Source organism: Salmo trutta, chromosome 27 (assembly GCF_901001165.1).
Source record: "Salmo trutta chromosome 27, fSalTru1.1, whole genome shotgun sequence".
Taxonomy (NCBI): Eukaryota; Metazoa; Chordata; class Actinopteri; order Salmoniformes; family Salmonidae; genus Salmo; species Salmo trutta.
The window spans coordinates 31767005-31794595 of NC_042983.1; the positions used below are offsets into that span (position 1 = coordinate 31767005).

The following is a 27591-nucleotide window of genomic DNA, read 5'->3' on the forward strand; positions in this document are numbered from 1 at the left end:
AATTCTATGCGATGCCTATACATGAGGCTTGCAGATAGCAAAGTAGATTTATGGTGTTTATAGTTAGTTACCTGACCACCCGGGTTCTCATAGTGGTGTTGGGCCATTTCTGCTGCACTGACTTCTGTAGACACCCATAGATATATCTTAGAGTTCTGGAAGGGTCAATGAGAGAGAAAGTGTGAGTACTGGAATATGACAAATATACTGTATACACGTCAAACTACCCTATGGATCTACTGTCATGTGTTCAGTTAATTTGTTGGTTTGTCCGATGACATAATAGATTGATTGTACAACAGAAGAACGTCATGATATAAGGTTCAAACTATGGAAATGGTTGCTTATTGGCAGTGTATATTTTACTGGCAGGAAATTAATGGCGGTGGGTGGCGGTACTCTAACCCAATGTTACTTTTCCCTAACCTCTAACTATACCCAACCTTATTCTGACCCCCATTCCAAAACCTAACCATAAGTGATTTCGACCCCTAAACTTAAGTTTGTGTTCTGCTGGTCAAATATACACTTCCTTACTTATTAGGGTTGGGTCGATGAACGATGTCATCGGATGTCGACAATGATTGACAGCCATCGTCGATGGGGACGTCATCATCGATAACAGACGAAAGCCTATTTACACTTGACAAAGCAGAACAGTACAGACACAGTGAAATGTTTTAATTCTAGTCAAATGATCAACGGATTGATTCGTCTTTTTGTTAGTCCAAATAAACGAGTCACGATCGACGATATGACTAAATTTCGTATATCACCCAACCCTAATATCACATGTGGATGGTTCCCGTGTTAGTTTGTTGGTATATGCACCGTGGAGTGGTGTGTGTGCTTACGGGGGCAGGATCTCAGCAGCCATGAAGATCTTCTCCACCAGCTCAGACAGGATGAGGAGGAGGTGGGCCAGGTTCAGATGCACATCCTCATTCTTCTCCAGTTTGGAGGGGTTCAGCTAGAGGGGGGGGGGGAAAGAGATGTTGCATCATAGACATACATTGAGTGTAGAAAACATTATGAACACCTGCTCTTTCTATGACAGACTCACCAGGTGAAAGCTATGATCCCTTACTGACGTCACTTGTTAAATCGACTTCAAATCAGTGTAAATGAAGGGGAGGAGACCGGTTAAAAAATGATTTTCAAGCCTTGAGACATGGATTGTGTATGTGTGCCATTCAGAGGGTTTGAGGCTGTTCTGATGCAAAAGGGGGTGCAACTCAATATTAGGAAGGTGTTACGTGAGACCTCTTCTATTACTAGAGTAGGATTTGATGTTGAAAGCAACTGTACAATATCAATGTTCAATGTCACAGTGTGTGTAATGCCCTCTGTCCCAGAAGAGAGATTCAGAGTCCTGCAGGATCACAACAGAGACTGGGGAATGCCAAGCAGGAACCAAAGTTGAATCTGTGTCATGAGTTACCGTTTTGTCTTCTGGGTAGCCAAAGTACTAATATGATGTTACAAATGCCAAGTGCTCCATTCCACTCAGGAGATAACATGAATAAATAGCTGGGTTGGAGCCCACACACTTCTCAGCTGAAAGAGTTGTGACTAACGTAACTTTACAGATGTTGCCGAAACTATTTTACAAGCCAAAACAGATACAGTAGGTAGAGCTTGGGCTAAACAAAAACAAGGCTACCTTCAAGTATGAAAAGCCTTTCTGCATAAATAGAAAGTGTGCGTTTACCTCGCAGGACTGCTTGCTCTCCATGATCTTGAGAATGGTATCTTTGAGGGCATGGTGGACGAAGGGTGTGGCCGTGGCCTTCATGTACTGCTCCATCAGCGTGCTGGCCAGAGTGGTCGCTCGGAACAGGGTCGTCGCCTCGTCTGGGAAACGTCAGAGAGAGGGGACTTCTCGTCAGCCAACGGTGTGTATGTGTGTGTGTGTGTGTGTGTGTGTGTGTGTGTGTCTGTCAGAGCTTTCATGTTGAAATCACACTAACACAATCTGCCTCCAAGCATCTACAAATGGAGATACTTCAGGATGATAAAGACCCAGCCAAAGGGAAATTCTATGTCACTAAAATAGCATGATGTCGCTAGAACAATAGAATATGTTTATATTCATCTCAATACCCTCCATGTTGATCTCTCGGTCGTTGAGTGTCCTGAGTAAGGGGGCCTCTGTCTTCTCGTGTCTGAAGATGCGCAGCAGGATGCTGGCCAGCAGGGTGCGGTCCTGCCCACACACATGGGCCAGAGCATAGATCACATGGAACTCCTTCAGCAGGATCAGCTGAGGGACACGGACAGACGGACCGAAGGACAGACTGGGGTCAGTGACGCGATGTAAAAACAAGTGGCCGATTATTTTCCATGTATCTTTTTCCAGGACACGTACTCTGCACATCACAATACACTATGTAACTAACTGCTGATCCTTGTTTTGGATGTCTCACTGAGTATGTGTATTAAATCAAATTTTATTGGTCACACATATTTAGCAGATTTTATTTCAGGTGTAGTGAAATGCTGGTGTTTCTAGCTCCAACAGTGCAGTACTATCTAAGAATTCACAACAATACACACAAATCTATAAGTAAAAAAATGGAATTAAGAAATATATAAATATTAGCTCGAGCAATATCGGAATGGCATTGACTAAAATAAAGTATAATAAAATACAGTACATATGAGATGAGTAAAGCCGTATGTAAACATTATTATAGGGACTAGTGTTCTGTTACTTAAGTGGCCAGTTACTAAAGTGGCCAGTGAATCCAAGTCTATGTAGAGAAGGCAGCAGCCTCTAAGGTGCATGGTTGTGTAACCAGGTCACTGCTAATCCTTGTTTTGGATGTCTCACTGAGTGTGTATTACTTAACTAACTGCTGATCCTTGTTTTGGTGTCTCAATGAGTGTGTGCTGGTCATTATACCTTTGTTGGAGCTGGAAACAAGCCTTTTGCTGCACCTGCGATAGCATCTGCAAAACTGTGTACACGACCAATAAACTTTGATTTGACTAATGTTAATCCTACATTGATGAATTCATTCATTATCTTCATTAGTAGGGTATGTCTGACCTCTTTGAACTCGCTGTACTCCTCCTCAGGCATGATCTTCTCCATGGAGTAGCGGGCTCGAACCCTCAGAGAGCCCGGCTCGATTCCCTTCAGAGGCACGTGGGAGCTCAGAGGGAACCACTCGTCTATCATCTGGCCCTTCTGTAGGCGGCTCAGCTGGCAACGCATGAACACTGAGGCAGAGGGAGAGAGAGATGGAGATTGAGTGGAACACAGAGGCACTAACACACTGCCGCAAGTCATTTCTCATATCGATATGGAATGGGATTATAAAAGGAGAGGGTTTGAGATGGCTAGTCCAAGTAGAATGGCGACTCACAGATGTCACTTTCTTTGCTCTTCTTTGTCTTGTTGCTCAGGCTGATTTCAAACCTGTTGATTTCACTCGACAAGTCACTGTGGGGAATAAAAAAATATGTCTGTCAATGTAAGGAACCCAAACATGAAAGCTAATCATTGTATCAATGCAATATTATAGACATATTACTAAGTGCAGTGAGGAGTTATGGTATAAGTTATAGTATATGGAAGCCAAATACAAAATGTCAATTTCACACTAAATTGCCATTGAATGGAGTTGTAACTGGGACTGACTCAAAGATGAACTCTTCTGTGAAGACGGGGTTCTGGCCCTCTCGGGGGTGGGTCTTGGCCACCTGCACATTGTTCAGGTAGATGTTGCAGTAGGGGTTGGTGAAGTGCTTCACAGGCAGCTTGTGGGCCTCCTCCACATACAGGACCAGGCTGCTCACCTGATGGGACACACACACACACACACACACACACACACACACACACCAGGATGACAGACAGTCAGGGTTTCTGATGCCTCAGCTGGCTGGAGTAAGGTGCATGGAACACCACAGCAGCGGGTTTGAATCTCGCATTGGGTCACATACAAGCCACTTTGGATAATGGCATAATATCAAATGAACATATTGGTAAACAATCTTTATTTTAAAAGAGATGAGTGATGCATAGGGTTTGTTCTTTGGGGAGTTGAGGCCCAACTTGCATTTCAAGATTCAATACTGTATTGCTAAATGACTTAAATGTAGCCATATCAAACAAATTTGTTAGGAATTTGATTTACTATGCATACATTTGTGGCAAATGCATTTTCCGAAATGCACAATGCAAACAGCATTTGACTGGAATTGCCAGTGTTTGTACCTGTCGGAGCCTCTTGTTGGGAGTGGGCTGGGTGGGTTTCCTAAGGTTACTGCAGAACGTGTGCAGACATTTCATCCAGTCCTACAGAGAGGGAAGAACACTGTTAGACTAAAGAAAGGTGTGATTGGGACAGAACATCCAGACACAGACAAACAAAGAGGGATCGGTACAAACCTGTGCCTGTTCAGGAGTCTCGCCAGCGAAGTAGAATATGTACTGTTCCTCACTAAAGTGCTGGACCACAACTTGGAAACAGTTTGGTCTGCAAACAGGAACAGCCAGGTATTACTGAACAAGTACGTACCCAATCGAACGTATCCAATTGATCAAACTCAGACTGCGGAGAACTAAGTACAAACCTCAGCACAACATGGCAACAAAAATTATATAAAAAATACATTTGACATTTTGCTCAAATCCAGAGTGAATTACAATTAACACATTCATCTTAAGATAGCTAGCTGAGACAAACACATATCAGTTGTAGTAAGTACAATTTCCCTCCGTAAAGTAGCTATTATGTTATTTTGCAATGATTCGTAGATCTACGCGGAGTGTCTCACCTGCCAAACAGACTGTCGTGCACACCGTACACGGAGCATACACTCAGGTCAATCAGACCTTTGGGTTTGGTGGCTCTCTTCTCACTCTCAAAGTAGATGAGCTGGGCGTCGTTCCCCTCCAGGATGAAGTAGAGGTTCTTCCACCGCTTACCTTTGCCTGGAGGTGGTGAGAGGGTTAGGGAGGATAGGAGAAAACGTCAGGTCAATTTCCAAATTCTCAATTCTCTCTCATCTGCCTGCACTTCTTCACTCCCTCAAGTTTATGAGGGAGTTTACACCATATTTAACACACTAGTCCTTTCCTTTTAAATATGGGGGGGTGGTATACCAGTGACCACTTCAGGGAGAAGTAAGAGTAATGGAAACAGGCTAAGGTCTACATTACATTTACAGACATTTGAGATTCCATTCTCTGTGGAAAAATCAACTAAGAGTAAAAACATATTGGTACCTTTGTTACCAACTCAGTGGCCTTGCGGTTAGTGTCTGCCCTGAGATTGGAAGGTTGTGAGCCGAGTCATACTAAAAAAAACGGGACCTGATGAGTCTCTGCTTGGCACTCAGCATAAAGGAGATAGATGGGGGTAAGGCCCTGCGATAGACAAGCGTCCTGTCCAGGGGGTATACTTGTACATCAAGCTGCCTCACGTTTTAGAAACAGGAGATAGGCTCCTGTTCTATGAGCCGTTCCGGCTCGCGCAAGCAAAGGCTCATACAAGGCTACTTACGTCGGAAGTTCACATACAACTTAGCCAAATACATTTAAACTCAGTTTCACAATTTCTGACATTTAATCCTAGTAAAAATGCCCTGTCTTAGGGCAGTTAGGATCACCACTTTATTTTAAGAATGTGAAATGTCAGAATAATAGTTGAGAATTATTAATTTCAGCTTCCATTTCTTTCATCACATTCCCAGTGGGTCAGAAGTTTACATACACTCAATTAGTATTTGGTAGCATTGCCTTTACATTGTTTACTTGGGTCAAACATTTTGGGTAGCCTTCCACAAGCTTCCCACAATAAGTTGGGTGAATTTTGGCCCATTCCTTCTGACAGAGCTGATGTAACTGAGTCAGGTTTGTAGTCCTCCTTGCTCACACACACACACACCTTTTCAGTTCTGCCCACACATTTTCTATAGGATTGAGGTCAGAGCTTTGTGATGGCCACTCCAATACCTTGACTTTGTTGTCCTTAAGCCATTTTGCCACAACTTTGGAAGTATGCTTGGGGTCATGGTCACAAATGGGTCTTCCAAATGGACAAAGCTTTAACTTCTTGACTGATGTCTTGAGATGTTGCTTCAATATATCCACAATTGTTCTTCCTCATGATGCCATCTATTTTGTGAAGTGCACCGGTCCCTCCAGCATTTAAACACCCCCACAACATGCTGCTGCCACCCCCGTGCTCCATGGTTGGGACGGTGTTCTTCGGCTTGCAAGCCTCCCCCTTTTTCCTACAAACATAATGATGGTCATTATGGCCAAACAGTTCTATTTTTGTTTCATCAGACCAGTGGACATTTCTCCAAAAAGTACAATCTTGTCCCTATGTGCAGTTGCAAAACGTAATCTGTCTTTTTTATGGTGGTTTTGGAGCAGTGGCTTCTTCCTTGCTGAGCGGCCTTTCAGGTTATGACTATATAGGACTCGTTTTACTGTGGATATAAATACATTTGTACCCGTTTCCTCCAGCATCTTCACAAGGTCCTTTGCTGCTGTTCTGGGATTGATTTGCACTTTTCGCACCAAAGTACGTTCATCTCTAGGAGACAGAACGCGTCTCCTTCTTGAGCGGTATGACGGCTGCGTGGTCCCATGATGTTTATACTTACAAACAGTAGTACGCACAGATGAACGTGGTCATCTTCAGGTGTTTGGAAATTGCTATCAATTATGAACCAGACTTGTGGAGGTCTACAATTATTTTTCTGAGGTCTTCGCTGATTTCTTTAGATTTGTCCATGATGTCAAGCAAAGAGGCACCGAGTTTAAGGTAGGCCTTGAAATACATCCACAGGTACACCTCCAATTGACGTCAATTAGCCTATCAGAAGCTTCTAAAGCCATGACATAATTGTCTGGAATTTTGCAAGCTGTTTAAAAGGCACAGCATCCTGACTGGCTGCATCACTGCCTGGTACGGCAATTGCTCGGCCTCCATCCGCAAGGCACTACATAGGGTAGTGCCTACGGCCCAGTACATCACTGGGGCTAAGCTGCCTGCCATCCAGGACCTCTACACCAGGCAGTGTCAGAGGAAGGCCCTAAAAAATTGTCAAAGACCCCAGCCACCCCAGTCATAGACTGTTCTCTCTACTACCGCATGGCAAGCAGTACCAGAGTGCCAAGTCTAGGACAAAAAGGCTTTCAACAGTTTTTACCCCCAAGCCATAAGACTCCTGAACAGGTAATCAAATGGCTACCCGGACTATTTGCATTGTGTGCCCCCCCAACCCCTCTTACGCTGCTGCTACTACTCTCTGTTTATCATATATGCATAGTCACTTTAACTATACATTCATGTCCATACTATCTCAATTGGGTCGACCAACCAGTGCTCCCGCACATTGGCTAACCGGGCTATCTGCATTGTGTCCCGCCACCCACCACCCCCTCTTTTACGCCTGTGCTACTCTGTTCATCACATCACACACTTTAACCATATCTACATACTACTTCAAAAATCAGCCTGACTAACCGGTGTCTGTATGTAGCCTCGCTACTTTCTACTTTTATAGCCTCGCTACTTTTATAGCAAGTCTTTTTACTGTTGTTTTATTTCTTTACTTACCCATTGTTCACCTAATACCTTTTTTGCACTATTGGTTAGAGCCTGTAAGTAAGCATTTCACTGTAAGGTCTACACCCGTTGTATTCGGTGCACGTGACATAAACTTTGATTTGACTTAGTGCATGTAAACTTCTGACCCACTGGCACAATTCCAGACTTCAACTGTACCTTTGTTGAATAGGAGGTAGCCTTTCTTGACAATGTTTTTGTAGAACGCATCTTTCGTTTTCCGTCTGATAGTGTTATAGATCTCCTTGCCGTCCACCAAGTCTGAGAGCACTTGTTCCTGGTGCTGAAATTCATGTTTGTATGTCAATAAAACAGAATTAAATGAAATATGTAAATCTATAGCCTTCTGAAAGTGATATGACAGGGGTTGCACAACTATGGAGGTGTCTGAACTCAGGTTTACCTGCACCGAAACAGCATCTTTCAGGTTGTAGCCCTCCACGATCTGCTCCTTCTTATAATGGTCCACAATGTCATCAACACTGTCAGAGAGAGAGAAGAGACTGAGCACATCAGTTATTTCTACTGACCAGCAGTGACCATCATAACGCTTCAGACTTAATAGTATTTAGTACTTTCTGTATAAGCTATATTTCTATGTGGGACTGTAAACCTGGATATCGCAAAATCTTTACACAAGTATAGGTAAGGCCACAGGGTTTTCCTAACCAGTTATTTTCTGATTCTATTAAAATGCCTGCCTCATGGTTGATGGTTACTGCACTGGGAGACAGTATGAGCCCCCGTCACACATACCTGTTGTAGTACCTCCCCCCCATCATGTACTGATTGTTGGGGGTGGGGCATATCTTAAACCTTTGGATGTTCTCATTAGTGCGAAAAAACAGTGAGTAATCCCCGGGTGTGTTGTCTGACGGCCGGACCAGGAAGCTGCACACTTGACCAACTAAATGAGAGAGAAACTCACTGATATTGTTGGCATTAACATGTTTAGTATTGATGTTTTACTACCAATACATTATCGGAACATATATTTCGGCAACAGAACATTGTGTTGATAACAAGATCACATAGAAATGGGAACGTAACCCCCACTGTGCAGAGAGTTTACCCGTGGTACCCGTCATCAGAAGGTTATAGTGAGGATCACGTAATATGTAAAGTATAGTGGTACCTGTCATCAGAAGGTTATAGGCCTCCTGTTTGCTGATCTTGCCGTGATACCAGCTAAAGACAGGATGGACCATTGGAGAGAGCGAGAGAGTAGAGGGAAAGAGAACCGACAGATCAATATGTGCTAGGTTAAAAAGGGGCAGTGAGGGGTTTTAGAAGGGTTAGGTCAGTCTGGGATGATGAATCACAACTTGATAGATCCTGTTGGACTTGGTCAATTGTGACATCACAAAGCAACCTTAGTCTGTGAATTAATTAACTAAAACAAAAGAAAAATAAATTGATGCTCGATTTGTGAAATTTATTTCACATTCTACAGTCTGTCTTTGGGAGGCTGGCAAACAAAATAAACACACCTAGAAATACAGCCGGATTGTGTTTGTATCAGAGTCACTAACTACGTCATAGAGACTCGCTTAGCCGCATGGATGCAAACATGGACTATGTCAACGTCACTAACGACGAATGCTGTATACACCACACTCCCCTTCCCTGCACAACAGGAAAACATGTTGGATAGAAGATATTGTAACCATGGGTTGCGTGCATAGAGGCAGCCAGAAGGTGGGGATATAATGAACTTCCAATGATAGGCTGTCTAAAAATATGGGGGGGGGGGGTATTGGATAGTATGGCCACCTAGGAGAATAAAAATATATCCAAACTTACACTTTGCCCTCATGTGGGTCCTCCTCCCGTCCCTGAAAACAAGAATAATGTCAGTTCAACCAATCAGTGGAGCAGTAATGACAAATTTAATAGACAGAAAATACTTATAAAATAGCTACCATTGGGTTAAAAAAAAATTTAAAAAAGTTTTAAAAAAGTTGAGAAGGCATTTTCAAATGGCAAACCACAACAGTCTCCCCAAATGGTAACATATTTACTTTAGTAGTGCACAACAGTGTACCGTTTGGGGCACAAACCAAGTGAATGGTGTCTGGTTAGGGCTGATCTTAAGCCTATGCAGAGCACTGATCTTAACTCACCACCTCCTCCACTAGGTCCTCTACGATGAGGCCCTGCTCCTCCGTCCTCACGTTGGTCACCCACATCCAGCCGTCATCCAGTTCATTGTGAACGATAAACATGTCCCCTTTCAGGAAGCTGACGGACAGGACGGGAGGAACAGGTCAATGTTTTGCTACACATGTACTTACATCTCCTTTTACACAAAAAAAGAACACTGTTCTTCTCAATAATGATTGTCTATTTAGTTAAGAGATCTAAAGGCCATGGGGTTCCTTGAGGCTTTACAGCGACTGAACTAGTATGTGGACACCCCTTCAAATTAGTGTATTCGGCTATTTCAGTCACACCGGTTGCTGACAGGTGTATAAAAAAATAAAAATAATAATAATCGAGCACACAGCCATGCAATCTCCAGACAAACATTGGCTGTAGAACGACTGAAGAGCTCAGTGACTTTCAACGTGGCTCCGTCATTAGATCCCACCTTTCCAACAAGTCAGTTCTGCCCTGCTAGAGCTTCCCCGGTCAACTGTAGGTGCCGTTATTGTGAAATGGAAACATGTAGGAGCAACAACGGCTCAGCCGCGAAGTGGTAGGCCACACAAGCTCACAGAGCGAGTGCTGAAGCCTCTGCCTCTGGAAGCAACGTCAGCACAAGAACTGATCGTCGGGAGCTTCATGAAATGGGTTTCCATGGCCGAGCAGCTGAACACAAGCCTAATATCACCATGCGCAATGCCAAGTGTCGGCTGGGGTGGTGTAAAGCTTGCCGCCATTGGAAACACGCTCTCTGGAGTGATGAATCACACTCCACCATCTGGTAGACAGACAAATCTGGGTTTGGCACTTGCCAGAACTACCTACCCAAATGCATAATGCCAACTATAAAGTTTGGTGGAGGAGGGATAATGGTCTGGGGCAACTTTTCATGGTTCGAGCTAGGCCCCTTAATTCCAGTGAAGGGAAATCTTAACGCAAAAGCATACAATGACATTCTAGATGTTTCTGTGCTTCCAACTTTGTGGCAACAGTTTAGGGAAGGCTCTTTCCTGTTTTAGCATGACAATGCCCCCTGTGCACAAAGCAAGGTCCACACAGAAGTGGTTTATCAAGATCGGTGGAAAAACTTGACTGGCCTGCACAGAGCCCTGACCTCAACCCCATCAAACACCTTAGTAATGAATTGGAATGCTGACTGCGAGCCAGGCCTAATTGCCCAATATCAGTGCCCGACCTCACTAATGCTCGTGGCTGAATGGAAGCAAGTCCCCGCAGCAATGTTTGGGTGTAGTAGCACCAATTCACCACAAGGTGTCTCCTGTAAGCTACACAACACCACTGTAAATAAAGATTGCATGGTTCTATCCAGCCAGCTAAGACTGAGCTAGCAGTGACCTCTGTGTTAAGGCTTGCATTCAGAAAGATGTTTCTCAGATCTGACGAAGACTATCGAGACTCACCTGTTAGTGTGCTGGGTCTTGCTAAGGTTTTGTATTATTCGGATTATGTGCTTTTCGGTGCTCTCCTTCAACAAGGCAAACACGCACTCACATTCCATAAATGTGTCTTTGTAGGTTTCTTGTCGGGCTTACCTGATCTCATCGGTCTCTGGCACTTTGGTGTATGGAAGAATGGCTCTCACTCTCCTCCTGTCCTCTACAGGCTACACACGAGCAGACAGACAGACACAAGCACACTATTTAAAACAACTGCACTATTAACCAATGCTTCCACTAAAATCTTCAAACCCTCCCCTCAGCAATCCAAATGAAAGTATTCGACTAGACACCCTCCAGGACACCTCTCATTAGTATTTTCCTGGCTTCTCTCTCAAGAGTAGTTATGAAATATGGCCTGGGGTGTTGGGGCAGTTGGGACAGATATCTCCCAGATACAGTGCCTTCAGATAGTATTCATACCACTTGCCTTGTACCACATTTTGTTGTGTTACAGACTGAATACATTTTTTTTACTAAAATAGATTCTGTCTCTCACACTATGACTACGTGGATTTCTGCTCACTTGTCACGAACATGCACACTGTCGAATCTGGCCATATTTTAAAATGTATTTCCCTTTTGCATTTAGCCATTTCTTTCTAGAAGCACTTTACTGAACTACTATATTATTCTATAGCTCCTTTGTTAGCAGTAAGCTACTGTTTATAGTTCATGCCCAGTTTGGTAGGAAAATGTTTGTATGGAAAGATTTGTATAAATTGGTTCCACACATAAATTAGGTTATTTTCCTGTCTCTAGCCTACCAGAGTGAAATATTATTTGCATTTATTTTTTTAGTATTACTTCAGCGCTTTGTTGCAAACAGGATGAATATTTGGAATACTTTTTATTCTGTACAGGCTTCATTCTTTTCACTGTCAATTAGGTTAGTATTGTGGAGTAACTATAATATTGTTGATCCATCCTCAGTTCTATCACAGCCATTAAACTCCGTTTTAAAGTCACCATTTGCCTCATGGTGAAATCCATGAGCGGTTTGATAACTCTCCGACAACTGAGCTAGGAAGGACGCTTGTATCTTTGTAGTGACTGGGTGTATTGATAGCCCATCCAAAGTGTAATTAATAACTTCACCATGCTCAAAGGGATATTCAATGTCTGCTTTTTAAATGTTTACCAATCTTCACCTTTATTTAACTAGGCTAGTGAGCTAAGAACAAATTCTTATTTATAATGACGGCCTACCAAAAGGCCTCCTGCGGGGGCAGGGGCTGGGATTTAAAAAAAAATAAGACAAACACACATCACGACAAGAGACAACACTACATAAAGAGACCTAAGACAACAATATAGCATGGAAGCAACACATGACAACCCAGCATGGTAGCAACACAACATGGTACAAACATTATTGGATACAGACAACAGTACAAAGGGCAAGAAGGTAGAGAAAACAATACACCACGTGAAGTAGCCACAACTGTTAGGTTACCAATAGGTGCCCTTTTTTGCAAGGCATTGGAAAACCTCCCTGGTCTTTGGGGTTGAATCTGTATTTGAAATTCCTTGCTCGACTGGGGGACCTTACAGATAATTGCATGTGTGGGGTACAGAGATGAGGTAGTCAAAAATAACATGTTTAACACTATTGCACACAGAGTGAGTCAACTTATTTAAGTTGTCAAGTAAATTTTTACTCCTGAACTTATTTAGGCTTGCCATAACAAAGAGGTTGAATACTGATTGACCCAAGACACTTACGTAAACATTTCTAAAAACATAATTCTACTTTGACATTATTGGGTGTTGTGTAGGCCAGTAACACATTTTTTATATATTTTTTAAACTAAATTTAATACATTTTAAGTCCAGCCTATAACAACTAAATGTTAAGGCAAGGGGTGTGAACACTTTGAAGGCACTGTACATTGAGTATGTAGGAGGAAGAAAAAAATAATCTAACCTCCGTTTCTACTCTTGAGCGTAATGGAATCTTACCTCTGGGGGAGCCACGGGTGATAGCAGCTTTTCACCTTTCAGCAGGCAAGACACATAGCTGTAATAACCAATCAGGTCCGACAGGGACGAGAACCGGCGCCCGCCAATGTAATAGTCTCCACACATGGCGATTATCCTGTAAACATGCACAGATACACAGAGCACAATATCAAATATTAAGTATGAAAATAAAGGCCTAAATTAAATTGACAGTTTGAACAATTCAAATTAGCAGAAATAACTAGGCTACACTTTCCACAAATTCTACTCAAACCATCAAAAAGTACAAGAGCAGAAGAGCAAAGTGCTAAAATTAGGCCCAGTTGCCCTGGGATCGATGAAACAAAAAGGAGAACAGATGCATTAAACTATCGTGACTCAACTGATTATAGTCTGGTGTGAAATTACTCCAGTAATGATGACAATGGCATGATTAAAGTCTTGGCGAGCCAGCTAACAGTGGGGAGCCCAGAATAATCCTTCAGTCTCAGCTCATCTGTTGAGCAAATCTCTGTCTGACTAATGTACAGTAGATTAGACACCATTCAAGGACATCTTCCCATGGTTAGGCTATTGTTTAACCTTGCCTTCCTAATACCATTCCACAAGGGTTTCCAGCATCAATGCTATCATGTCTCTGTAAAGAAATGCTGTGAATGAGATATCATTTCCCCATACGTTAATCAATCATCTACTGAAATGCTTGGTGTTGATCTGGTCCAGAAGGGGTTGATGTCATGAATGCAGGCCAGGCCTTATCGACAGATATCGAACTCACTGGAATAAATACAGTTGAATGTACAGTGCACACACCCTGAAGGTATTAATAAATAATATGCCATTTAGCAGACGCTTTTATCCAAAGCGACTTGCATACATTTTACGTATCGGTCGTTCCAGGAATTTAACCCACTACCCTGACGTTACAAGTGCTATGCTCTACCAACTGAGCTACAAAATGACACAACAGTCTTGTTGACACAGAGCCTAGATAGGGAAGACAGAACTGCTATTTGTGGATGGCTGCATGCATGTTCTGACTAACATCTACTCTCACAGCCTCAGAAAGCCATCCAAAGCACTGGAGAAACCCAGAAAACTTCACACGCCAGGAGTGCTGTGAAAACTTCTCCACATTTCAGTAGATGCGAGTGGGTAGTGTCGTCAGGGGCTAATGTCTGATGGAGACCCAATACCAAGATGAGGGGGTGGATTATTATTATTATTTTTTTTTTTTTTACACCTTTATTTAACTAGGCAAGTCCGTTAAGAACAAATTCTTATTTAAAATGATGGCCAACCGGGGAACAGCGGGTTAACTGCATTATTCAGGGGCAGAACAGATTTTTACCTTGTCAGCTCAGGAATTTGATCCAGCATCCTTTTGGTTACAGGCCCAACGCTCTAACCACTAGGCTACCTGAGCGCCAAAAGGTAATGAGGGGGTGGAGGTTATGTCCTGCCTGCTGGTAATCGGAAACATGGTTGCTGGGCCGTCCACCCACACACCCCTCTGTCAAAGACAAGTCTCACCTTCACCCACGCACTTGCCCCAAAGGAGCCAGCAATGGGATCCTGAATGTTATTTCTAACATCTGCATTGGCTCACTTTCTGAACTGCTCTGTGATGCAGGCTGTTAGAGACATGGTGGCTAAGGCTATAAACTTAGACTCAGTGGTCTGTGCAGTATTCATAGCGTCTGTGCAGTATTCATAGCGTCTGTATCTGTACCCCACAGGGATAGGTCACGGGATAGCGGTTAATTTCTTGTTTGGGTCTCGAGCTGAAAAAAAGCTTAACACGGGTCTACAAAAAAAGGTTTGTAGCCCACGATATGCAGGTCATGGAGACATACTTCTGCATCTGTGCGATTGACCTGCGTCATGACTATTGCATTGTGAATTAATGAACTCTGTGTGTGCGCACGCGCATGCTTTGACTGACCTGAAGTGGTTGACCACGCTGGTCAAGCTGAGGAAGGACAGGACAAAGGAGCCGGGCCGGCGGTCACTCTCCCTGATGAGGTAGCTGCCAGGGGTCTTGGCCTGCCGCAACCGCTCCTCAGCAATGGTCCGGTCCAGCTTCCCATGGTACCACCTAAAACAGAAAGGGAGGGAGCAACAGACATCGTCAACCTTGGATACCTAGGCCTACTTGTACACCATTTTGGCCTCTGTATTCAGCTCGAAATATTATACTTTTTCTCTCTCTGGGAGACATTGTCAACACTAAGGCTGTGTTCTATGAAGCATACCACCTGAGAGAACTCGAGGGGGGAGGGACATACGCACAGTAACACAGTCTTTATGTAGGTTTGTTGCATGGCGTGACATTAGCCAGAATGTGATTCAAACACACTTTATATTCAAAAACAAGTGGAACACTTTTCTGTGCTGTAAAAATAAATCAGCCTAATAGCTGTGCAAGTTCAAATTGGGTTCACTTTGTAAAACAATATGAATAATAAATAAAATCACTGAATTTATGATTAACTGTGCTGCAGTGTCATTCATAAATTGACTTACCACATTCATCCAAACACCCACTCCACTGTTCACCCCATCTATCATTAGCTTAGGCTATTCCATTCAGTCACATGAACTCTTTCAGTTCAACATCTCAAACCATTCTCAGTTTGTTACAGCCATCCGCTCCCACACAGACTCAATGGAGTCACATATTCAATGAACATTTAACTCGTTGGTCCATCATTAGTAATCATTCAGTGGTTAACACTCATTCATCCATGTCTCCTAAAAAAAAAAGGTCTGAATCAAGAGTTTTATAAATTAGACCATTTCTTCTTTACTAACACTCATTCATAAAACCCTAACAACCACACAGGGATTCTTTGTGACTGATTCAAGGCAAACAAATAGGCCTAGCCTGCTGCTCAAAATAACCCTGTATTAGGCTGGGTCTGTTATGTTATAGTCTTGACTTGGGACTAGGCTTTGTTTTGGGGTTCTTGGTCTCGCAGAGATCGTAGTATACGGCCTTGCTCTTGGACTTGATAGAATGCCCTTGTCTAGTCTACATAAAACTAGATAAGACCTAAATGCCAGCAAACTATGCTAGCCAAAACAAGTAGGGATCACCACTATTCATGTTATGCGTTTAAAAGACACCACTGAGTTTGAGAAAGTGTCTAGGACTCTAGGGTCAATTCTCAAGTCAACAGTGAGTGTGAGCATAACATTACATTGACATCTTCTGAAATATTAAGCTAGTAAGAAACTGCACCAAGATTTTACCCTCTAGTCTCCCTATATAGAGCAGCCACTAAAACAGGCGAGAGAGTGGAACGGAGCGTAAACGACAAAAGCTTTTTAAGCTTCAACCGCACCATTAAAAGCAGGCTGCTTTTTTAGTCAAACAGAAGCTTTTCTACCACTGGTTAAAGTTTCAGCAGGTCACCGACTTAGTTCCCGCCAGATGAGTGAAACATATACACGTTGGCCCAGATTTTGGGCTAACGCCTCAGAACAGGGGGGGGGCCTGGGGAGGTGAGATAAATGAGTTGTCACAGTTATTTTCAAACAAGACTTTAAGGGCTCCCATCTGGTTTAGAGGAGCAGGGGTATGCTATTGTAAAAAAAAATGATGAGGGCGATGAAGTCTGGTGTGTGGGGATGGGGAAAAAGGCCAGTGGAGCTCCTGGGAGGGGGTTAAGAGACTGGCAGTTTGATGGAGAGATTGAGGAAGACAGATGTGAGAAGTGAGCGTATGATTGAGAGACTGCTAAATAGTTAACATAATATCTGTATTGACCCTTTTGCACTAACTCCTTTGACTCATCACATACTCTGCTGCTACTGTTTATCATCTATCCTGTTGCCTAGTAACTTTACCTCTACCTATATGTACATAACTACCTCAATTATCTCGTACTGGTAGCCCGTCATGTATATAGGGGCATGGAGACATCTGTCAACATGGAGACTGACTATAGTACAATGCCTTCAAATGGTGGGGTGGAAGATAAATGTTGGCCTGAACCAACAGTATTGCTGTTGAATTGGACGTTCAGGTCTTCATTAATGAGATGCTCCAAACAGCCGAGAGAATGAGGCAGCTGTCGGAGGGAGGGAGAGCAAAAGAACTCTGCTGTCAGGTTTGCCGACTTAGCATCTTTCCAACATCTGCCTAAACTAAAAAGGTGTATATTGAAAAGATGGGTTTATCAAGTGTCTAAGCAGGCCTAAGCCTACTGTAATTTCAAACTCTGAAAGAACTGCTGAAATTGATTCATGATCATTCTCATTTCAAATGCATCTTTCCTAGTGTATAGAGAACCATATTATTCACCCAACATTTGCATAGAGCAAATATCCTGCCCGTCTCAATCTGAAAAAACGACAACACAATAACAGCAGAGGAAAGAGTCTGATCCAGGGGTGAGTCATTTGGTGTTTGCCTATGCACAGTCTGCTTTGTAGCTCGGGGTCAAAGAATATCAGCACAACCGGGGTTGTGATTCCACTAAAGATGCAGCAGCTCCAAGTTTTTTTCCTCTCCATCTCCACTGTCGGTCACGGTTGTTTCTTTCATTATTTATCCAGCAACTATTAACCCCTCAGCCTGTAAAGGGAACAACACACGGCTTGCCAACACACACATTACCTGCACCATGAGATATGTGCACAGAGCATCCTCTCATCATCGTAATTTACAGGCCAGAAGACAGTGGGGGTTCCATCCGGAGGAAGCAGAACGAGAGCTGTGCATGGATTGACTTCCTTATTAAACCTTCCAGTGAGGATAGGGTCAAAGGACTGCTTCATAAAAAAGGTCCACAGTAAACTCAGTGCTGCTGTGCAGATTCACAGAGTGTTAATGCTAAGGCAGGTGGGTTCCTACAGTGAAACTCCCCCAGGCTGTGTGTCTTTTTTCCGGAGCGGAGCTGTACTGGCCAGCTGTGGCTTGGACAGACGTCCAGGTTTGCTAAACTACACTGTAGCTGCACTGGAGAGAATTGAATTGCCTTAGATCAGAACTGTCTGTATAGCTGTTATAGTCACTATGGTGTCTGATTGTGGATGTGTGAGTAGAAAGAGATGACTGATTAGCCTAGGGGCCAAGGTGTGAATGTTTTTTGGGCAAATTTTCTTGCATACATTCTAAAAAGTGCCACTCTTGCAAATATTAGATTATTATTGAATAATTTCAGTGTTCCTTTTTAGTGTTAGACCGACGCTTGTCATGTTTTTCATTGCAACACCCGTCATAAGAGTTCCACTCCCACCACGTCTGAAAACGCTTGTGTGCGCAAGTTTATGCATTGAGAGATGAGTGCGTAGAAACACTTTCCATTTCCCATACTTAAAATTAAAACGTCTATAAATACTCCACCGACCTATGTGCGGTAACCAGCTAGAAGTTACTCAAGCTACTGCATAGTTACTTTCAAAGCAACAAAAGCATGGAAACTAAGCAATGTTTTATCAAAATTAAGAAGTTGTTACACCCTATGACAATGCAGTCCTCACTAATGTACAAGCTTATTTTTTTTTATATAGGTGTACGTTAGCACGTTTTGAGGGGTGGGGGAGGCCGGGGTTAGCCAGGGTGTTGTGATGTATGGGGTATGAACATAAACCACGACAGCAGCGATAGGACACGCTGGTTTTATCAGCCTGAGGAATGCCTCATAGTGCCAGTGCATGAATCAAGAGCAGCACAGTGAAGCTCTGCTCTGGCTGTTCCTACTGGCAGCTACTAGTTTAACCCTTAAGCATTACTCTTAAAAAAAGAGCCTAAAATAAGGCTGCTCTATATCCTACATACTGTGCACTAAAAGAACAAACTAAACTTGTCAACAATAAAACTGACTGGTCATGCAAACATGAATGTCCTTCACCTAATAGGCTAGGTAAAAATCAAAACAAACCTCCACCCACTCACACAGTGGAAGCAGGCACTCTCCTCAGAGTCTAAGTACCCCTTTCTCACAGGAAGCCCAGGTACAGGGAGTTACATCACATGACAGCAGGCAACAGAGGCTCCTTCACTTCAACAACATGATAGAAGAGGGCCTCCATTTCCAGCATGTGACATATGCAGCTGGCACGAAGTGAAAAAGCAAGACTAATTTAATGCAAAGTCAGAAATTCACACCAGTCATGAGAAAGAGAGTTGGGTAGATTTAGTGTTGAGGACTAGATGGAGGCTCCTATCTGAAACCCAGAGAGCTTTCACACACACAGCATAGTGCGAGCAGACAGAGTTAGTGGCTGCTGCAATGACGTGTCTTGACAGTTTCGGAAGGAAGCATAGCAAGCAAATTATTTAAATCCTCCATTTGAGTCAGTGTGTATCGCACATAGCCAGGACGCTACAGTGTATCCTGAGAGGATTAACCAATACAAAATGTTTTTTTTTCCCTCAATTAGCTGAGTGAAGAATATGACAACAGTTTTCACCTATGAAACCAATGTGCAAGAGTATTCAGGGAAATATGAACAAGCTGAAACCCTGCAAATCTCTCAAAAGTATTTCTGAAATCTATATAGAACAGATTATTGCATTGGATTCCCAGGGTGCTGACGTTCACAATAGCAATTTTCAGACCATTCAGAGTGTTCCATTTGGACTGACAACCTGTGGAAGGGTTTCTGCCACAGGAGGCTACAGGCTGAGAACTGTAATTTTTCATAAAACTACCTCCCTCCGGAGCTGCTGAGATGGTGTCTAGTCGCATGCAGCTTTAGTGAGGCACATCAAGGTTCACCTCTGGCCAAATGTTTTAGGTGTAGACCGACCTAGCTTATATTTTCACATCAAATATGGCCATGTAAAAACACTGTAGCATTTAGGCTTACCCGATTTCATTAGGCTAGACTACTCACTGAAAACATTATTTGGCAGGACCAATGTGAGATTCCTCTACAGATGGACTTACACAATGATATCATTTGTAGTTCAAAATAGCCACTTTGAAGGAACAGGTTTCAAAATTATTTTGGGGAAAGCATTTTGCAGCTTAAACACTCAAATTGTGCCAAGGGAAACAAGCCAATAGCCTAGCTATGTACCATGTACTGTATTTTCCCTTCCGCCGGGCTCCTCAAACCAAAGAATCAGAACTGCATCGGTGTTTGAGCATTCAGGACATGACCTCTGGTTAGCCCTGGACGGATGGCGTGGAGGGCAGGAGGGAGAGAGGGACGAGACCTCTCGATTTCCAAGGGCTACATCTCTAGGGCTGAAAAGTCAGACTCAGCTTGTTGATGTTCGATTGAGGAATTACCATTTCTCTCTGGCTCTAGTTCTCGTGTGCATTCCCTCTCCTGTTTTCCCCCCTTCCTCCTCTCACAATGGATGACAACATGCTAAAACATCTCAGAAGACGCCAAGTCACTCCTCATCAGTGTCAACAAGTAATGAAACTGCACCACTTTAGATTAGCGATGCGCCTCAGCTGAGCTGCCAGCGGTCATGAGGGAAACGAGCCAATCACGCTTTCCCCGCACGGACGGGATTGTCCTCCTTAACTGGTGCCCACAAGGTCTAGCAAAGATATAGCCTAGAGCTGGGCAAAATGCCTGCGGTAAGTGTCAATAATATTCGGTTTATCATCCAATCTCTAACATAGCCTATTTCAATTTATATTAAACTTCATCAATCAACAGTTTTCTTTAGTGGTCATCAATTTGAGTTAAGAGCTTGCTTTATTACAACGTAAAATAAAAGTTCATGTGCAATTTTCTAAAAACAAAAATGTGATATTTGGAGCCATATTCAAATGAGATGGGGATAATGTAGCTTGTCATAATATGAATGAAGACTAAAAACTCAAAGGAGCATCAAGTTGGAACTGCAGGAGGAGAACCTAGGGAACATTTGCTACATCCTTATATAGATCGCAATTTGTCTACATCAATGGATCCAATTAATGAAATATAGGATCATAGCATTAACTCACACAAACAAAATGCAAAGCCTTACAAAAAGATATTTAGGGGAATAAGGTATGGGTAATTCCAAGAACCATACTCTGTCTGGTAGAGATGAATAACAAAGAGAGAAAAGAGATGGAGCATCATCCACCGTCTCCTGTCCTACCAGCCTGTTAGGACAGTAAGGAGGGCTACATGGCTAGGTGCCACACTTACGCGGAGTTCGCTCTCTGCTGCATCTCCTGGTCTGTCCCGCTCTCTCACAAGGAGTTCCCGCTCCACTGATGCTGATTGTTCTGCTGCCGAGGAAAACGTTGAGTTGGAGTGACTAGGGTCTGAGTGCTCCGGTGCGGAAAGCAATGCAAACAACTCTAAATCCATCTGTGCCACGCTATGAACCTGCTGCCCAGATAAAGTAATCTCCGCACTCTAGGGTCAGTAAGCAGCAACCAAAGTAGGAAGAGGGCTACTGGAATGGACCTCACATAATATGCTGGAAGCTTTGCTAAGTGATTTAAAAAAATATTCTGAGCAGTTGTCCAGTTTTTTTAAATTGTCTAAACACTGAGGGAAGAGGTTAGTCTTACAGGATGAGGAGGAGGAGTCAGTCTGCATCTTCAAGCCAAGCAGAAAGGATGAATCTCACTCCATTTCCCTCGCTCTCTGGAGCCTAAAATAAAGCCACGCATCATGAGCACGCAGCCTATAGGTTTAATGAGAAGTGGGGCAGTGGGGGTAAGGAGTGGTATCACACGAGTGAGGTTGCATGGCAACACACATAATCCCATGACCTCTGGGTGCTTATGTGAACGGCTTACGTACAACCACACCTGAAGCTAGCGGTGTGCATGGTTCATAACACACTCACCCTGAAATTCCGTATTGGTTACAAACCCCGGGATTATTTAGGTAAATGTACAAAACGCCACAGCTTCAAATCCCTGCATGGATTTATGCACTAACTAGACCCTTCAACTTGTCTCTAACCAATTTTTTTGTTTTTACTTTCCACAGTGGGGAAAAAGGGAGCAGCTGTGAAAATGCTCTATTTTTCTTCACACATGGAATGTCACAGCTTGTTACCCTCAGTCAGAGCGAGAGAGTGACAGCACACGGACTCGTTTGACGCACACTAGGGATGGGCATTTGAAATTATTTGGGATATATTCGGATAGTCGAAATACATGTTTTAAAGAAGAAACTTCAATGAGAACTGCTCCTGCAACTCAAGAGCCGATGTGCTGCACTTTGCTTGTTGTTTCAGCAGAAGGGTGGGGGGAGGGGCGAGAGAGGAGTAGGGGCCGGTGTGTGGCATGGAAGTAGAGTGCCTGTCTTGACTGCATCAAATCATTGACTTGCCTAGTTAAATAAAATGTTAAATAAAAATAAAATAGTGAAGCTACAGTAGCCAGCTAAGTTGACCAGCTAGCTAGCTAAAGTAGCAAGGCTATTTTGCTGCACTCCCCATCCAATGTCTACAACAACTCCATTCATATGAAACAACCTACTCCTCATTTAGCCAACTTAATTACAATTTTAAATTCCATTTTGTATTTATGAGAAATCTCCCACTTTACTTGCTACACAGGGATGTTCTGACTATATCCCCGTTTTGATTGGCTGACAACACATATATATATATATATATATAAAAAAAGAGGCACACTAGGCTTGGACAATAGACAGATTTTCATACCGTCCTCTCATCCCGGGATTGCCGGTAATACCGTAATCGCACACACGGGGTGCTAAAAAGGCAAAAAAAGCCCCTCGGCCCTCGATTACCAGAACGCTAACAAAATTGGCACAAACTAATAGCGAAATTAGAGTCGGTTAGTTAAATGCCAACGAGCGAAAACAGAACAAAATATAAAACGCAACATGTAAAGCGTTGGTCCCATGTTTCATAAGATGAAATAAAAGATCTCAGAAATGTTCCATATGCACAAAAAGCTTCTCTCAAATTTAGTGCACAAATGTATTTACATCCCTGCTACTGAGCATTTATCCTTTGCCAAGAATTCATCCACCTGACGGGTGTGGCATATCAAGGAGCTGATTAAACAGCATGATCATTACACAGGTGGACCTTGTACTGGGGACAATAGAAGGCCACTAAAATGTTCAGTTGTCTCACACAACACAATGCCACAGATGTCTCAAGTTGAGGGATTGTGCAATTAGCATGCTGCCTGCAGGAATGTCCATCAGAGCTGTTGCCAGAGGATTTAATGTTAATTTCTCTACCATAAACAATGGTGAAGGCGGCTTAAGAGAATTTGTCAGTACGTCCAACTGGCCTCACAACTGCAGACCACATGTAACCACGCCAGCCTAGGACCTTCACATCCGGCTTCTTGACCTGCGGGATCGTCTGAGGCCAGTCACCCAGACACCTGATGAAACTGGGTTTGCACAATCAAAGAATTTCTGCATAAACAGTCTCAGGGAAGCTCATCTGCGTGCTCATCTTCACCAGGGTCTTGACCTGACTGCAGTTTGGCATCGTAACAGACTTCAGAGGGCAAATGCTCACCTTTGATAGCCACTGGCACGCTGGAGAGGGTGCTCTTCATGGATGAATCCCAGTTTCAACTGTACCAGGCAGATGGCAGTATGGCGTCATGTGGGCGAGCGGTTTGCTGATGTCATGGTTGTGATCAAAGTGCCCAATGGTGGCGGTGGGGTTATGGTATGGGCAGGCATAAGCTAAGGCCCATTGTCGTGCCATTCAGCCATCACCTCATGTTTTAGCATGATAATGCACAGGCCCATGTCGCAAGGATCTGTACACAAATCCTAGAAGCCGAAAATGTTCCAGTTCTTCCATGCCCTGCCTACTCAGACATGTCACCCATTGAGCATGTTTAGGATGCTCTGGATCGACATGTATGACAGCGTGTTCCAGTTCTGCAAATATCCAGCAAATTCGCACAGCCATTGAAAAAGGAGTGGGACAACATTCCAAAGGTCAATCAACAGCCTGATCAACTCTATGCAAAGGAGATGTGTTGCGTTGCATGAGGCAAATGCTGATGACACCAGACACTGACTGGTTCTGACCCACGGCCCTACCTTTTTTTAAAAGGTACACTACATCACCAAAAGTATGTAGACAACCCATCAAAATTAGTGGATTCGGCTATTTCAGCCACACCCGTCACTGACAGCTGTATTTAAAAAATAATAATAATAAAAATAAAAAAAAATAATAAATCGAGCACATAGCCATGCAATCTCCAAAGACAAACATTGGCAGTAGAATGGCCCACACTGAAGAGCTCAGTGACTTTCAACGTGGCACCATCATGGGATGCCACCTTTCCAACAAGTGAGTTGGTCAAATTTCTTCCTTACTACAGCTGCCCCAGTCAAAAATAAAGCTAGTAGAAAGCACAGGGGGAAAAAATGTCAACTAATTCAGAGCCTTTGACTTCTGGCAGAAAGCCATAATAAGATATGAAGGCAAACATTTAGTAGTGAATCTCATACAAGTGTAACGTTGTCACCTCACGTGCGCCGCACAACATAGACTTGCCAATAAATATAGAACACTATGGACTCACCAGCTCCTGCTTTCTCCCGCTGTGCTATTCACAAACACGTGACTGGCTCAACTGTTCTGGGGAACTAGGTTACGCTTAATAATGTGACAGGTGAATCTGCTTCATCTAAAAAGGTATTGCACTAGTTGACTGCAAGTATTAACTTAGAAAGTAGCTCAAAATATTCAAATGTATTTTAACTTCAAATATGATGGTATTAAAAAAAGCATTGGCTTTTTCCAAATACCCGGTATACCACCCAAGCCTACTCATAAAAACTGTTATAAAACTGTTATAGAAAAAAGAAAAGTTTCGAATGTAATGGTCTATCCTTGTAGGCTTTGTGGCAATGTCATAGATAATTGTACCCCATGATGAAATCGGGGAGCGGACGAAGGATCTGTCTAACTTCTGTTAATACATCCATACGTTTGTTAGTAACACGCTATATCTCCAACAGCACTGGCCCAATTTTGACGAAACTTGGGTGAATGATGAGTCTTGCAATAGAGATCCAGAATTAACAAAATTATACTGATTTGCCCAAGGGGGGCACTATAATAGTCAACTGAAATTCCAAACTTTCACAGTCAATTCATTGACATCAACCATTACTATCAGTATAGTCCGGCAAGACTGCTATCAGTAAATATCCCTCATCTGCCCATAAAAACAAGTCCTGTTTTATATCAATGCATCTCCTTATCAAATAAAATGTTATTTATCAAAAGCGCCAAATACAACATGTGCCGACCTTACCGGGAAATGCTTACTTACAAGCCCTTAACCAGCAATGCAGTAGTAAATATTTACTAAATAAAGTAAAATAACGAGGCTATAGACAGGGGGGGTACCGATACCGAGTCAATGTGCAGGGGTACAAGTTAGTTGACGTAATTTGTACATGTAGGTATGGGTAAAGTGACTATGCATAGATAATAAACCATATCTACAAGTACATACTACCTCAATCAGCCAGACTAACCGGTGTCTGCATGTAGCCTCACTACTGTATAATGCCTGTCTTAACTGTTTTATTTCTTTACTTATCCATTGTTCACCTGACACATTTTTTGCACTATTGGTTAGAGCCTGTAAGTAAGCACTGCACTGTAAGGTCTACACCTGTTGTATTCGGCGCACGTGACAAATAAACTTTGATTTGAAACAGCGAGTACTACAAGTCCGGGTACTATGGCTAGGGGGGTAGAAGCTGTTAACTTTTTGGGGGCAGTATTCGGTAATTCAGATGAATGATGTGCCCAAATTCAACTGCCTGCAACTCGGGCCCAGAAGGTAAGATATGCATATTATTAGTAGATTTGGATAGAAAACACTGAAGTTTCTAAAACTGTTTGAATGATGTTTGAGTATAACAGAACTCATATGGCAGGCAAAAACCTGAGAAAAAAAAATCCAACCAGGAAGTGGTTTGTAGTTTTTTCAACTGATTGCCTTTCCAAACTACAGTGTCTGTGGGGTCATTTTGCACTTCCTAAGGCTTCCACTAGATGTCAACAGTCTTTAGAACCTTGTTTCATGCTTCTACTGTTACTGGGGGGAGAATAAGAGCTGTCTCAAGCCTGGGACCAGTGAGTTGTTTACTGCACACTCACGCAGGCGCGCCGCTCCTTCTTTTTCCTCTGTAATGAATACGCTATTGTCCGGTTGGAATATTATCAAAGATTTATGTTAAAAAGACCCTAAGGATTGATTGTAAACATCGTTTGACATGTTTCTACGAACGGTAATAGAACTATTTGACTTTGTCTCGGGTTTTGCGCTCACGCATTATGCCTTTGGATTAGTGATCTGAACGTGAACAAAACGGAAGTATTTGGACATAAATATGGAGTTTATCGAACAAAATGAACATTTCTTGTGGGAGTGCATTCCGACGAAGATCAGCAGAGGTAAGTGAAGATTTATAATACTATTTCTGAGCTTAGTTGACTCTAGAACTTGGCGGGTAACTGTATAGCTTGCTTTGATGGCTGAGCTCTGTACTCAGAATATTGAACAATGTGCTTTCGCCGTAAAGCTATTTTGAAATCTGACACAGCGGTTGCATTAACCTGTTGGGGGTAGGGGGCAGTATTTACACGGCCGGATAAAAAACGTACCCGATTTAATCTGGTTACTACTCCTGCACAGTAACTAGAATATGCATATAATTATTAGCTTTGAATAGAAAACACCCTAAAGTTTCTAAAACTGTTTGAATGGTGTCTGAGTATAACAGAACTCATATGGCAGGCAAAAACCTGAGAAGGTTTCATGCAGGAAGTGGCCTGTCTGACAAGGAGTCGTTCTTCTTGTCTCTGTTTATTGAAGAGTGGGGATCTTAGCTGTAACGTGACACTTCCTATGGCTTCTATAGGCTCTCAGAGCCCGGGAAAAAGTTGAACGATGACGAGGCAGCCTCTGGCTGAAACACATAATCGCCTTTGCCAAGTGGCCGATAAGAGGACAAAGGAATTAGGCGCGTGCCCGATTCGACCCCGTGCTGTATTTTCTTTCGGCTGTTTACCTAATTGCAGATTCCCGGTCGGAATATTATCGCTTTTTTACGAGAAAAATGGCATAAAAATTGATTTTAAACAGCGGTTGACATGCTTCGAAGTACGGTAATGAAATATTTAGAAATCTTTTGTCACGAAATGCGCCGTGCGCGTGACCGTTATTTACCATTGGGATAGTGTCTTGAACGCACGAACAAAACGTCACTGTTGGAACATAACTATGGATTATTTTGGACCAAACCTACATTTGTTATTGAAGTAGAAGTCCTGGGAGTGCATTCTGACGAAGAACAGCAAAGGTAATCAAACTTTTCTAATAGTAAATCTGACTTTGGTGAGTGCTAAACTTGCTGGGTGTCTAAATAGCTAGCCCTGTGATGCCGGGCTATCTACTTAGAATATTGCAAAATGTGCTTTCACCGAAAAGCTATTTTAAAAATCGGACATATCGAGTGCATAGAGGAGT

The 27591-nt window shown here is 42.9% G+C and overlaps 1 protein-coding gene across 6 annotated transcripts in view; it reads right to left on the reverse strand.

The window, feature by feature from the left end:
* Positions 1 to 27591, reverse strand: part of LOC115164902 (ras GTPase-activating protein 1) — a 51913-nt gene that overhangs the window by 9241 nt on the left and 15081 nt on the right. For 5 of the 6 annotated variants that reach the window (XM_029717815.1, XM_029717814.1, XM_029717818.1 and 2 more), the window contains 20 exons: positions 15105 to 15257; positions 13160 to 13295; positions 11294 to 11364; positions 9719 to 9836; positions 9399 to 9430; positions 8731 to 8783; positions 8352 to 8502; positions 7999 to 8077; positions 7755 to 7878; positions 4789 to 4945; positions 4400 to 4487; positions 4226 to 4306; positions 3647 to 3804; positions 3372 to 3448; positions 3053 to 3225; positions 2104 to 2263; positions 1712 to 1854; positions 855 to 970; positions 538 to 642; positions 72 to 155 (listed from right to left, as the gene is read on the reverse strand). In XM_029717815.1, the coding sequence (XP_029573675.1) occupies positions 72 to 155; positions 538 to 642; positions 855 to 970; positions 1712 to 1854; positions 2104 to 2263; positions 3053 to 3225; positions 3372 to 3448; positions 3647 to 3804; positions 4226 to 4306; positions 4400 to 4487; positions 4789 to 4945; positions 7755 to 7878; positions 7999 to 8077; positions 8352 to 8502; positions 8731 to 8783; positions 9399 to 9430; positions 9719 to 9836; positions 11294 to 11364; positions 13160 to 13295; positions 15105 to 15257 (2259 nt within the window). The remainder of the gene's footprint in view (positions 1 to 71; positions 156 to 537; positions 643 to 854; positions 971 to 1711; positions 1855 to 2103; positions 2264 to 3052; positions 3226 to 3371; positions 3449 to 3646; positions 3805 to 4225; positions 4307 to 4399; positions 4488 to 4788; positions 4946 to 7754; positions 7879 to 7998; positions 8078 to 8351; positions 8503 to 8730; positions 8784 to 9398; positions 9431 to 9718; positions 9837 to 11293; positions 11365 to 13159; positions 13296 to 15104; positions 15258 to 27591) is intronic. The other variant, XM_029717816.1, reaches the window with a different exon arrangement.